This window comes from Pteropus medius, unplaced genomic scaffold (genome assembly GCF_902729225.1).
Source record: "Pteropus medius unplaced genomic scaffold, Ma_sr-lr_union100, whole genome shotgun sequence".
Lineage (NCBI taxonomy): Eukaryota > Metazoa > Chordata > Mammalia > Chiroptera > Pteropodidae > Pteropus > Pteropus medius.
Genome location: NW_024351073.1, coordinates 4578551 through 4592756, shown reverse-complemented (window position 1 = coordinate 4592756; position 14206 = coordinate 4578551). Strand labels below are relative to the sequence as shown.

Here is a 14206-nt window from a genome sequence, read left to right as displayed (position 1 = left end):
GAGCAGTAATAGGAAGACTGGACGAGCAGGTTAGGCATGGAAGGTCTTAAGGCCACTGAACAGTTTGAGTTCCATAAACAGGAAGAGAACGTAAAAGGTTTTCAAGCAGTGAGTGATGTAGTCTGGGCTAGGCTTTAGGAAGGTGCCTTGGACATTGGTAAATAAAATAGGCTGGAGGCAAGGCGACAATTATTATAAGGAAGGTTTATTTTTTAAGGAATTACTGGCAATGTGAAAATACAAAGGATGCTTCTGACTCTAGGTCATTGATATGTTCATTGATCTGCAGTGAGATTTTGTTAAAATTCCAAACTAAATGTTCCCTTTCCTGAGACTTTGTACTGTGTGTCCTAATCTGGAACAAATACAGATCAGAGAGATAAATTTCTAAGCACACAAAATCAGGGTTAAGAAGAAAGAAATTTTACCAAAAAAGTATTTATTGGGGGTAAATGTGCTCCCTTTTTTTGTGAACCAGAATTTCACTGTTGACAGAATTATATTACACCATACGTGAAACACCTAAGAATATTAGCTTATATGTGACAGAAAAAAATGGTCACATGTCGAGAGGTAAGATGGCTATTGCCTCCCCTTTTCTCCACATTCACCCAACTACATAACTGTGTCTAAAATATCTTAGTGAAGCCACTGTTAGGTTCCACCACATACAATGGACTCGTGGACTGTTAACCATGATTAAGAAGTTGTCGACCTTGCGGACATCTCCTTTTGAGAGGAGGAGACTGAAGTCAAGTCCATGCCCTTAAATCGCATGTAACCTTTGGTAGTTTCCAACCGATGCCACAGTAAAACATTTCCCATCGCCAGCTTGCTACCTTCTCCTCATAACACACTGACACCTCTCAGTATAAATCAAGAATGGAGAAAAGAGGCAACTGTGGTTGGATTTTAAATAAACCTTGTTAGAAATTCAACAAAATGCACTGGCACGTTTCCTCAGGCCTTACTGCCCAAACTGTGGCCCGTACTTTGTAGTTTGATTCACCTTTGCTCTTTTCTTAAATCACCGATTGCAAGTTATGTTTTTTTTCAGTTTGCATTTTATGGACTATGATACAAATTGTCAAAATTGGGTCATGTTAACTCTAGTGGAACAGTTTCCATAGATACTGCTTCTCTGAAAGTCTCTCTCTATTCCTTTCCAGTGAACTTGGAGAAATTCCCACACTAAAAACACTACAAGTGTTTGGAATCGTGCCAGACAGTACCCTTCAGCTGTTAAAGGAAGCCCTCCCTCATCTTCAGATTAATTGCTCCCATTTTACCGCCATTGCCAGGCCTACCATTGGCCTCAAAAGCAACCCGGAGATATGGGGCATCAAATGCCGACTGACACTGCAAAAGCCCAGTTGTCTGTGAAGTATTTATTGTGGGATGGTGTCTTCTTTTTTTCTTTGGAACAGGGCAAATAGGCAGGAAGCCCAATTGCTGGAGCACTCAGCTATTTTTATTCTTGGTTTTCCCTTCGCCTTCATTCTGCAAGTATATTAGAGAACTATTTAAGAGAGAAAACTATGAAGTGTTGCTTTTTTAAATGACTAAAAGCTTCCGTCACTGCTATGCCCTTAAGAGCCTAAATTGTAAGCCTTATGAAATTTCAAGAGAGTGAACTTGTAATTTCAAGATACCTTAAGGAGCAAAATTGGAGCCATCTCTTCCAGTGCCCTTCTTATTAAATCTGTTTAGAATCAAGCTTAAAAATCACCAGCAAATCATTTTCATGGTCTATATGATAACTTAACTCTTCTATTTAATTTTCTAGTATTGCTTTATAAGACATAGATTGGAAGAATAATAAGCTATTCCAATTGTGAGCTGAATATTAAGAATCATAGGATAGTAGATTTGAGGCAGTCTCTTTGGGGGATAGGAAAAAAAATACACCTTTCAACTTTGCCTTTAGATTTGCAGTTAGGTTCATGGAAACAAATAGCCCTGAGTAATTCACCTTAAAAACTTAATGAAAAAAACAACCAACCAGAGGTACAGAGTTGATACAGAACTTGAAGGCTCAGGAGGCAGTTTTCTGTGACAGGTTAACCTGAAGTATCCTCTAAATCACATTAATGAAGGTACTGATTTTCCAGAATTCTAAGTTAGCCGAGAAGATACAATTGTGGTCTTTCTAACTTTATGATCAAATTATATTAACTTGGGTTCTTTAGCTTTTAAAATGCCTTGCTTTGTTTTAGAAAGTTGGTAGTAACACGTCTCTGTTCTTGAAATGTTGGCTGGAATGCTGAAGTTGCCTGCCATTTTCCTTTATTGCTGAAGTTCTTGAAGTTATTTTTGTATTACTCTGGAATCAAGTATTTGAAACTGTCCTTTTTTTAAGTGTCTCCCAGAATAGTAGTTTGAAACTACCCACTTTATAAGGTTACTGGACCTGAAGTTCTCTGAGAAGAACTGCATGTTCCTCTCAACCAGAAATACACACCAGAAGCAGGTGTGTGTTCCACAGTTTCAGAGCAGTAAGCACAACTTGCACCTACATAAAAGGTAAGACTCAGGTGTTGAACCTTTTGATAACATCAGTCATTTTTTTAATGGCACATAAAAGCAAAAGAATTAAATTCTACTTAAAAAAAAAGACAAAACACTAATCTCTTATTTAAATTGATGACCTCCCTATATGTTCAAAATGGAAAAGGCCAAAACCCATCATTTCTATTAACATTGTTTTTTTAATCAGATTGTTCAAACGTTAGAGACGATGGTATAAAGTGCCCTTATCCATGTAGACCTAAGGAAGAACATTTAAAGTATTATACCAGAAATGATTATGTTTCAATTTCGTAGTAAAGAGTGCTAAAGACTACTTGAAATTATTGTTTACAGATTAGTGACAAGGGCTGGAGGTAGCATCCAGTTGGAATGACTTCCGGATGCCCTCAAACATGCAGTACTTCCAAACTCAAGTCCAGCCGTAAGCTATTTTGCTCACATGTTCAGAGTAATCTGTATTTTTGTATGTGATTTCTACTTTTATAGACTTGTTTTAAAATAAAACACATTTTTATAAAAATGAGTATTTCAGCTAAGTTTATTTCTTTTTTTCTCTTAAGTACTATCATTAAAATTAGAAAGCATTCTGACATATTTCACTTAACGCCCTCAAAGTCCATCCATGGAATATTATTCAACCATAAAAAATTAAATCTTACCATTGTCACAAATGGTAAGATTTAATTTTTTATGGTTGAATAATATTCCACTTTCTGTGTGTGTGTGTGTGTGTGTGTGTGTGTGTCTGTGTGTAACAAAAATAACGAAAAGGTATATGCACCCCCATGTTTACTGTAGCATCATTTACAATCACTAAGATACGGAAACAACCTGAATATCCATTGGCGGAAAAATGGATAAAGGTGGTATATATTAATACCTTCTACCTAGTTTTTAATCGGATTGGTTTTTTTTGGGGGGTGGGGGGAGGGTTTGCTATTGAGTTGTGGGTTCTTTATATATTTTGAATATTAATCCCTTATCAGATCTATGATTTGCAAACATTTTCTCCCGTCAGTAGATTATCTTTTGTCGCTGGCTTCCTTTGCTGTGCAGAAGCTTTTGTAGTTTGACGTAGTCCCGCTTGTTTATTTTTACTTTTGTTGCCTTTGCTTTTGGTGCCAAGACCAGTATCAAGGAACTTAGTTTTTTCTTCTAGTTTTATGGTTTCAGGTCTTACATTCAAGTCTTTAATCCATTTTGAGTTAATATCTGTGTATAGTGTAAGATTGTGGTCCAGTTTGCCCAACACCATTTATTAAAGAGACTGTCCTTTCCCTATTATGTATTCTCGGCTCCACTGTCATAAATTAATTGGTCATATATGCATGGATTTATTTCTAGGTTCTCTATTTTGTTCCATTGAGCTATGTGTCTTTTTATGCCAGTATCATACAGTTTTAATTACTATAGCATAGTAACATAGTTTGAAATTAGGGAGCATGATGCCTCCAGCTTTGTTCTTTCTCAAGATTGCTTTGGTTATTTAGGGTCTTTTGTGGTTCCATACAAACTGTAAGATTGTTTGTTCTATTTCTGTGAAAAAAATGCCATTGGAGTTTTGGTAGAGATTGCACTGAATTTGCAGATTGCCTTGAGTAGCATGAACATTTTAACAATATTCTTCCAATCCATGAGCACAGACTATCTTTCCATTTATTTGTCTAATTTAATATCTTTCATTGATGTCTTAGTTTTTGGTGTACAGGTCTTTGACCTCATTAAATTTATTTTTAGGTATTTTATTCTTTTTGATATACATATAAATGGGATTTTTAAAATTTGTCTTTTGATAAGTCTGTTATTAGTATGTAGAAATGCAACAGATTCCTATGTATTGATTTTGTATCCTGAAACTTTCTGAACTCACTTATTCTAACAATTTTTTTGGTGGATGGAGTCTTTAGGGTTTTGTATATGTAACATGTCAACTGCAAAATAGTGAGTTTTACTTCCTTTCCCATTTGAATGCTTTTTTCTTGCCTAATTGCTCTGGCTAGGACTGACTGACATTCTCTTAAGACTCTTAATCTTTAGGTTCCTCCCTTTTTTTCCCCTTGGAATTGATTTATTGAGGAAACTAGGTCATTTGTTTATCCTGTGTTCCACATTCTGGATTTTGATGATATAATCCCTGGAGTGGTATTTAGCAGGTTAATCTGTCTCCTATTTCCATAAACTGGTAGTTCGATCTGTCAGCAAACAGCTCTGGACCAAGGGTGAGTTTGCACCCCAAGAGACATTTGGTAACCTCTGAAGACATTTTTGGTTGTCACAAGTGGAGAGGTGCTCTTGGTACCTAGCAGGTAGAGCTTGACTAAGGATGCTGTTAACTGCCCTACAATAAACACAATAGCTTCCCACAACAAAAAAGTATCTGGTCCAGAACATCAATAGTGCCACTGATCTAGAGGCTTTTTTTTTTTTTTTTTTTTTTTTAAGCAAGGAGATACCTGATAGGTAGTATTATGTTCTTCCATCAAGAGACACATAACTTCTGGCTGTCATTCTTTTCATGATGTTAACATCTGCCTCTAGCCATTGACTCCTCCTTCTTCTGTACCCTAGCCACAAGTTGCAGAGAAATGAGAGGCACTCTGGCCAGATGCAGAATTTTTATTTCTGGATAAAGTGACAATGCTGTGTTCCTTCTATCCTCATGAACTCACTTGCAGTCCAGTATTTACTAAAGATCTACACTGTGGAGAATACTGTTTGAACAACAGCACGGGGGAAAGTGCAGAGCACAGACGGAAAGGCGCTGAAAAACTAGAAAGAAACCTCTTTCCACTGGATACACTAACCCTAGAACAAGCAAAAAGGCCACTTCCTCTTTTGTTACCACTGCTCTTCTCGTGATTTGATTTACTGGGCTCATGAATATAAATATACATGGGGCATCAAAAATATGAAGTCAAAATTATCTGAAGAGTCTACACACAAGGTGAGCACTTTACCCTCAGATTACATAACAAATCCCGGTTCTGTGTCAAAGATTAGCAGTGAATGAAATGAAGAGGGCACAGAATAATACTTAGCAGTGGGGGAAAAGATTTTTCAAACATTTTGGGAAATTCTGGTTTTCAAATGACCTTATAAGAATTAAGGAAATAAATTAAAAAGAATAGATAATAATTGTTTTAATTTTATTCACATATATAGTTGCCATTAGAGAGGTTAATTCATAAAAACATTTTTGCTATTCCAACATCTTTTGCCTCATTGTCTCTTACAAATAAATCCCCACCACACAGCAGAAATATTAAAAGGTATACTGCAAATGGAACACATTAAGCATTTTTTAAGCCTTTAAAATATAGCTTATGAACAATTTTACATAGCAGGTTACTTAATATGTTACATATTAACAGATCTATGGTACTATTATGGACAATGAAATCTTGATCTTAAAGATAGAGTTGGCATTTTTGTCAAGAAGGCATTTTAAACCTACTAGGGGAGTTTTACAGTGTGGAATTTCACTTCTTTATAAAGTATATCTTAAGTATATCGTTTTTTAAATCAAACCAGAAACTAGATCCAGCTGTGGGAAAACTTATTTTTACTGTATACATCATATAAACTCTTCGCTAATGAGTGTCTGTGCAGATACTCTTAACTAAGAAAAAAACATTATTCTTCTGGATATACATCAAAACCTAGATTACCTTTCTATACTAACATTTATATAAAAAAATTTGATAAGAACATGTTAAATATTGGCAAAACTAAGAGCATTCAATGTGATTATCAAACTAGCTTTTACAGAGTTTACTTCTGAGCTCACTAGACTCAAGTTTTATCAGGATACTGTCTGTTTCATTGATCAATGTATATCCAGCACCTGATAGAGTACATGGAATAGAATGGGTATTCAATAAATATTTCAATGATTGTTAACAGCAAGTAAAAAAACATACAAATTTGAATAAATGGCATGAAAATACCAATGGTTGCTAAGATGACATATATGTAGATAAAGAATTAGATAAAAATAATTTCCTTCCAAAATAAAGGAACTCTCAGTTGCAGGGAAAAGAAAAGCCATAACATCTTTGCCTCCAAAGCTAATGTGTAAAACTTATAATATGAGCTAGGCGAAAATGGCGATGATATTAAAAAGTAGAGCAATTCCAAAACTAAAGTGTTTTACATATTTATTAAATAATCCATTTTTTTCTGACAATACTCCTGAACACTAGGTGAAAATATTTTTTGACAGTTTGAACAAATTCCTAATAGTATGTTTAATCAGTTCAACTTTTTAGTCTTTGAATCCATGTTAGTTTTAAATATGGAAGAAATCTATTAGACTCAAATCATTTTTAAAAAAATCATCTGTGACCTAAAATAATACGTTTGTAATAGCATCATGATTTTGTCCAGTTATATGTATTTCACCCAGCAACTGTCAAAATTAACCTGAAAGTCAATTAAATGAAAACTATAATTTTAAAAGTTCCATCATTTTTTAAATCAATAGTGATAATAACATTGTGTTCTAGAATTAGAAAATTCTTAGCACATATAAAAACACACTTACCTACTTCAATTAGGTCAATGTCAGGATTTATCAAAATTCCCCATCAAAATTTTTTTAAAATCTTGATTTTAGGTGCTATAAAAAAATATACACTAATCAAATGATGTGTGTGTGTTCTGACCAATTACACAAAGTTAAGAGGAAAGGGAAAAAAGTTGTACAGTTAAATTTCAAATCCTAAACATTTAATCCTTTATTTGAACCTACCTCCCTAAGTTTAAAAAGATATCAATACTCTTCGATACCAATCGTTAAGTAATATAGAAATTTCACTGGTATCAATTCTCAACAGTTTAGTCCATCCATTTTCTTAGTGAACATCTTTTCCATCAGAATTCAAAAGAATAATGCAAATCTCACTTTCTTAGTCATCTTGCAGCCAAGGGCCAACCAGTCTCAACAATAACCAAAAAATGTAGCTTTATGACCAGTACTCTGTTTCTGTAGTAAAAGTATTGTTCTGGTAATCAAAATTTGTCATCCAAGGAAATCCTTCACTGTTCTAGAAGCACAGTTCGAAGCTCATCTTCTTTATTGATCATCATTGAAGCAATTGCTCCATCATTAAACTCAAAAGAAGTTCCTCCATCCACAACCATACAGGCATCCCAACAACGAGAACGAACGCAAACCCTAAGCAGAAAGCAACATCTCATTAATATTGTTTTCTTAACCCTAAATATTATTTTCTTTAAAACCCTTAATTTTTACCTAAACTGGAAGATCACTGAGCCTTGATTTTAAAAATCGAGTTGCTCTCTTGTGTGAGAGAATGAGTAACTATGTAAATATATGGGTACATTATCAAAATCTCAAAATTTCAATGTTCAAGATAGCCCATTCACCCAGACATCCAAGTGAACAAGTTCAGATTTGAGGGAACTCGGGCTTTTTCTTGTGACTGAATGTTGAGTTACTGCCATTACAAGCATCTTAAGTACTGAGCAAAAGTGCTTTCATATGAAACTTTTACTTAAGCATAACACAGAGGCAGCACAAATTATTAGGGTGCAGCTCAACACACTCACTTGTGTAATCACCACCCAAAGCAGGAATCCTCACTCAAATAAGGCCCCCTCCATCCCAAGCACATCCGCTATCCTAATTTCAATCACTATAGTAGTAATAGCTTTGTCGGTTCCTAAACTTTATATAAATGGAAAAATACAATATGTGTGCTTTTATGTCTGGCTTCTTTTGCTCAATAGTATGTTGGTGAAATTCATCCTCATTATTATATTCAGTAATAGTGTGTTCATTTTTCATTGCTGTATAAAAACCCTTCCACTGTATAAAAACAGCAAAATTTACGTTTCTCTTCTATTCATGGGCTTCTGGGTTTTTACCTATCGGGAGTAGTGCTGCTGTAAATATTCCTGAGCACATCTTTTGGTGCACACATTTCTGTTGGTGTAGACCTTTCTGTTGGATATATACCTAGGAGTGGAATTCTTAGCCACTGCGTAGGCTATATTCAGCTTTGGTGATTACCAAAAATTTTCCAAACTATGACAGTAGTATATAAAGTTGAAGTTGCTCCACTGTGCCAACAACTGGTATTTTAGCCACTCTGGTGGATTGTGTACAGTATTAGTATTGTATTATGTAGTTTTAATTTGCATTTCCCAAGTGAATAATAAGGTAAAGGACATTTTTCATATGCTAATCAGCAATTTGGATATCCTCTTCTGTGAAGTGCCTAAAATTGTTAGCCATTTTCTACTGGGTTGCCTGTCTTTTTCTTACTGTTTTATAGGAATTTTTGTATGTTATATATTCTGCATGAGTTCATTGCTGGATATAGGTACTGCAGATATCCTGCTCTGTGGCTTGCCTTTTTATTTTATTATTGGTGTCTTCGTTAACAGAAGTTCTTAATTCTAATGTATTTGACTTATGAAAAGTTTAACAGCTTTTGTTGTTAAAGTGCTTTCACTGACATGCTTAAGAAATACTTTCCAACTACCAAGTCATGAGGCTATTCTATTTATATAAGCAAAAATTGAAATGAGTCTCGAATATAAATTCGTTGATCAATCAAAATTAACTCTCAAATGAGTAAAGTGATTTTTAAGTAAGATGAGTTTCCTTTTTCGTGTCTTTCTTGGAATAAAAACATTTACGGATTTTAAAAAGAGAATATGTACTCTATAAGCAGCTATTTCTAATCAAACTGTTCTTCGTTTGCCATGAAACAGATGATATTTTTTTAATGATTATAAGATTTCCTGTTAGTTTGGAAAACTGGGCAACCTTTACAAAATAAGAAATTATATTCATTTATGTATACAGTCCCCCCTCAAAAAAAAAAAAAAACCTGAAGCAAATTCAACAGATGTGAGAGGGAAAAGATATAACTCCTACTCTAAAGGTTTTCTGTTACAAAATTTAGGTTTTATATAAATATTTGCCCTGCTTTTATTCCATAGCATATGGAAAAAAAAAAAGTTGCTTTCCAGTCAATTTCTTTTAAAATAATAATTTGATCTTATTGTGGTCTTAATACATTTAAAAAGTCCTCATCACCCAATTAACTATGCCTCTTCTATTCATTTAAATTTAGTTTCTCCAAAAATTAGACATTAAATTTAAATGAAAATGCCATTTTAGCCAGGTTAGCATAATACCTCAGTTCCACAGGTTGTTTCTCCCACCAAATTTAATTTGAGTAAAATCGAATACTTTTAAAACCAAGAGTGCTTTATGATTACAAGGGATGAAAAACAGACTTTGGAAGCTTACTTTGAGGTGAAACAACGCTGACGACTGCTTGAGAAAACTCTGTTTGCTATTGGTTCTCTAATACTGAAAAGTATTTTTGGTTCTTCTGGGCTGTAGAGCAGTGACTCATTATATTCATTTGTTACTATAAAGAAAGAAAAACCAAATATTAGCACTTTCAATAGAAGATGGTCACTTGAGAAGTGCAAAATGAATTATCCCCAACTTAAAAGCAGTTCTGTTTCAAAGGCTGTTTGGTAGCAAGTTTCTTGGAACTCACAACATTCCATTAAAACAAAAAAACAAAAAAACGTATAAATGAGGATTAAGTTCCCATATGAGCCCATGGAAGCCTGCATCACCTACAACACAGAAGAAATAGGTACATTTAGGAAAAAAAAAAAAACTACAAAGCTATTAAACAAAAATAGAAGAACTAGTTTATGGCACTAGAAAATGAAAACTTGAGTTACTTATTTTCCCCTGCCAAGTTCTTTTCCAAAATACCATGTCAAAGAGTTCATAAGTATAATTCAAAGGTAATAGACTTGACTGAAAACGCAGTCTCAAACGATGACAGAACAATATGCTTTCTCTATTGACAATGTCATCATTCAAGATAGTTTTGGAAATCTTTGGGACCTGCTTTCTCTCTAACAAAGAAGCATATGAGAGTTGGCATGCGAAGCACAAACTGGTTAAAGTCAACTGTACAAAGAAATCAGGCTTGAAAGAACATTTAGTTGAGTAGCACGTTAAAAGACATTACAAGATTTTATTTACCGAAATTTCATTTGAATTATTTGGTTCTTTAAAAAAAAATCTAGTTGACTTTCAAAAATAAAAATTTGCTTCTCTGGGAACACATATCTTAGCTCTGAAGAAAGTTAGTTCCAGAAGTGTAACAGTGACCGCAGCATTGGCATTCACTGTTGCTTCTGAAGACAGTCAAATCTTCAATGTAATAACAGTCACTCAGTTTATTAAGGGAAAAATCAAACACTTTATTTTATATATGCCCTTTAATTTACATACCTAATATACATTTCAGTTGGTCTATATATATTATGTTGTAAGTTAAATTACATAATGAAGAATCAATTACGATAAATACCTAATTTTCCTTTCTTTGATACAGATTTAATCCTAATGCTAGCTCATAAGCCATGATAAAAATAATCTTTTAGGTCTTCAATTGAGAGGGAGAAGAGTTCATTTTAGAGAAATGAAAGGGAGTTCAGAGATTTAGTTCTGTTTTCAAACTATTTTAAAAGCAAACACCATCCCCCCAACAAAGGAATTCTTAAGTAGAAATCCAAAATATATAGTTAAATAAACTGACACTGTTAAAATACTTCATCACGTATTGCGAAATGTATTGTTAAATCATTTTAAAGGCAACCAGTGAGAATGAAGTTATTCTGATAATTCAAATTCAAGTGTTTGTGTTTATGGATGGATGACAGTTGCAATCTTACATGTGTTGATATGAACTTTGTGTCTATATTTTCTTTTAGCTGTATATGTTTTCAAAATCCTTACAAAGGTAGGTAGATGCAACTATAAACAAGTTTGGGTTTTTGTTATTTTTTGAAAATAATTTACCTTAAAATCTTAGGATACTCTTCAGTTAGTAAGAAAAGCTTTAGTTTGAGGTCTGTACAAAAATGATACTGGTAGATGAGTGTAGGTTAGTGTGTTAAAATGTCATATACGAATCAAATGAATGTGTTTTCTGGTTTAAGAATTTAAGTATTTCTTAAAATAAAATTTAAAGAATATGAAAAATCCCTATTCACCAGTGATCTAACTATGTTCCCTCCCCTCCCTCATTTTACAGCTGAGGGGGTGGAGGGGCACAGAATCACAATCTTGTCCATAGTTTCACGGTGAGTGACTGCTTGCTCTGAGATTGGAATTCAGATCTTCAGTTTCCCTAATCAGTATCCTTCTTCCCAGCAGTGCTAGTTCTCTTAAAGTAACTGGACAGAAGCAGGCAGGAGCAGGTTGAAGAGAACATTTTAGTGAATGTGGAGATAAGCATTCACAGCTTAGTGAATTCCTTTTCATTTGGAGGATATTAATGGCACGCTGACTTCAGGTGTGCATTTCCCATTTGCCACAGAGGTATTTTTCTGTATTTTCCTATTCCCCGAGACATGTTTGCAGTTACACTGTTTTTGACATAGAGGTTATATTCCATAGTTGACAAAAATCATAAAAGTCCAGTTTTAAACTTTATTGTTTAAATCTATTTAAAGAGATATTAAGAGCATGTTTGAGTCAAAAACTACTGTGCTTTGCTAATTAGACAAGTACACTTCATAATAACATCCGCAAAATCAATAAAGAACTTAAGTGAAACTGTTAGTAATTATAATTTGTCACTGACCTTTCTCTACCAATTCTCTGTTCAATGGAAGACTTAAATTTCCTTGCCGTTTTGCTATTGAAAGAGGGAAAATATTGATTAAATGTTTTATATCATATAACAGCGAACATAATAAAACATACATTATAGAGTATATTATATTTATAATATATAATAGTTATTATGGTACTCACCAATATTTAAAACATCTTCCACAGCCTGAGTTGCAACCCTGTTGATATTGAATGACCTAGAAACAAACAACACATAAATTCTGTTTTAATTCTAAAAACATACTAAAAATGAAAAAGGAATATTCTACTTAATATACAAAGAACTCTTGGAAATTAAAGAAAAAATTAAAGAAAAAAACAATTAAAAAAAAAATTAAAGAAAAAAAACCACCAAAAGACAATATCTACCTCACCCAGTTTTAAAAACTGGGCAAAGTCCATGGGCAAACAGTTCACAGGTCAATATGAAAAAAAATGTTCAATCTTACTAATACTTAAGGAAATACAAAATAAAACAGCTTTTTCTCATATTTGCAAGAATTAAAAACAATGTATTAGCATGAGTAAGGGAAAAGTATTCTCATACACTGATGAGATTATAAAAGTTGCAGCTGGACAGCGATTCTGTGCTATTAATATTTAAAATGAACATGTTCTTCAATCTAGTATTTTATCCTGTAATATACTTGTACATATAATAAAGACATGTACAAGAATATTTACTGAAGCATTATTCCCAATAGCAAAACAACTCATAAATATCCACATGAAGCTAGATAAATTATAGGTACTCAGCAGAGTACTACGTAGTAGATATTAAAAAGAATAAAACAGTCTATGGCCATGCTACCCTGAACATGCCCAATCCTGACTGATCTTGGAAGCTAAACAGGGTCAGGCCTGCTTAGTACTTGGATGGGAGACCACCTAGGAAGACTAGGTGCTGTAGGCATAAAATAAAATAAAATAGAACTACATGTGCTGATATGAAGAGATAACTAACATGTTAAGTTAAAAAACGAAAGGCATAATATAGTATATTATCTCCCTGTTTTATTTGCATTAAAAAGTTATACATATATGTTGATTGTGTCTGTAGATTAGTACTAGAGACATGAAATTAAGGAGACTAGCTTTTCATTATATACCCTTTTGTACTATTTAACATTTTTAAATATGTACAAGTATTTCTTTAAATCATAAAGGTTCCCTTAAAGGTGGGAAATCTTTTCCCAGTGTGATGCCTTACTTAACCACTTAAAAACAAATGTTAACACAAACATGAATAACTTTTAAAAGCAGCTCTCTCCTGGTATCTATAAAGATGATTAAGGAAAGATTTTTTTTTAATTTTTCCAGGAAATTTTGAATTATTCTACTGCCTCATAACTCTTCTCATATGGCATCGGTAGATAATCCTAATAAAAAGGAATAACCTAATGAGTCACACAACTCTAACCTCATTCAGTGGCTCTTAACTTTTTTTGAGGTAGGGGGCAGGGGTAACGGTTGGAGGGGAGTTAGAAATACTCCATATACCATTCTAATCCTATAGTCTTCACATTTTGAGAAATGAGAAAACATTTTAAACATGCTCTTTACAAAAATGCAGATAGATGAATTTTTACATTAAAAAATGTGGGGTCATTCACAAACCGAATCCCTATGCTAAAAAAATCTAAAATGTGGCCCTTGCCTATTTTCACCATTATTTGCCCTCCAATTTGACATTTCTACCACAGCAAGGTCATTCTTGCCTTTGTACTTTTGCTCACACCTACTATGTGGTAATAAAGCAAAATACTTTAAATAAGTGTCCTGACTCTTATTATTTCATTATTATTACTATCACACACTATGAGATATAAAGCACTTAGGGCACTACATGGCAAGAACGCCACACTGAAAATCTCAGATGCAAGGGATATGTATAAATTATAGTCTAATCCTTGGGAATATCCACATTATTAGACGATACTGCTTTAAAACTCTGTTTTAAATCAAAGTCACATAAAATGAGCTATGTTT

At 33.6% G+C, this 14206-nt stretch overlaps 2 protein-coding genes and 1 pseudogene across 9 annotated transcripts in view; 2 read left to right on the top strand and 1 right to left on the bottom strand.

The window, feature by feature from the left end:
- Positions 1–14206, top strand: part of SKP2 (S-phase kinase associated protein 2) — a 49070-nt gene that overhangs the window by 24156 nt on the left and 10708 nt on the right. For 2 of the 4 annotated variants that reach the window (XR_005648631.1, XM_039842670.1), the window contains exon 10: positions 11634–11682. The exons of 1 other annotated variant lie outside the window; for it this stretch is intronic. Coding sequence is in view for 2 of the 3 variants with exons in the window: in XM_039842670.1 (XP_039698604.1) it covers positions 11634–11637 (4 nt within the window). In the remaining variant the exon portion in view is untranslated. Of the gene's footprint in view, positions 1–1169; positions 3054–11633; positions 11683–14206 lie in introns of those variants that run through there. One more of the 4 variants, XM_039842668.1, reaches the window with a different exon arrangement.
- The window catches only part of NADK2 (NAD kinase 2, mitochondrial), a 35767-nt gene continuing 27215 nt past the window's right edge, over positions 5655–14206 (bottom strand). For all 5 annotated transcript variants that reach the window (XM_039842666.1, XM_039842664.1, XM_039842665.1 and 2 more), the window contains 4 exons: positions 12359–12414; positions 12186–12239; positions 9815–9938; positions 5655–7705 (listed from right to left, as the gene is read on the bottom strand). In XM_039842666.1, coding sequence (XP_039698600.1) covers positions 7567–7705; positions 9815–9938; positions 12186–12239; positions 12359–12414 — 373 coding nt within the window. In that variant the 3' untranslated portion in view covers positions 5655–7566. The remainder of the gene's footprint in view (positions 7706–9814; positions 9939–12185; positions 12240–12358; positions 12415–14206) is intronic.
- Positions 13012–13130, top strand: LOC120586362 (uncharacterized; annotated as a pseudogene).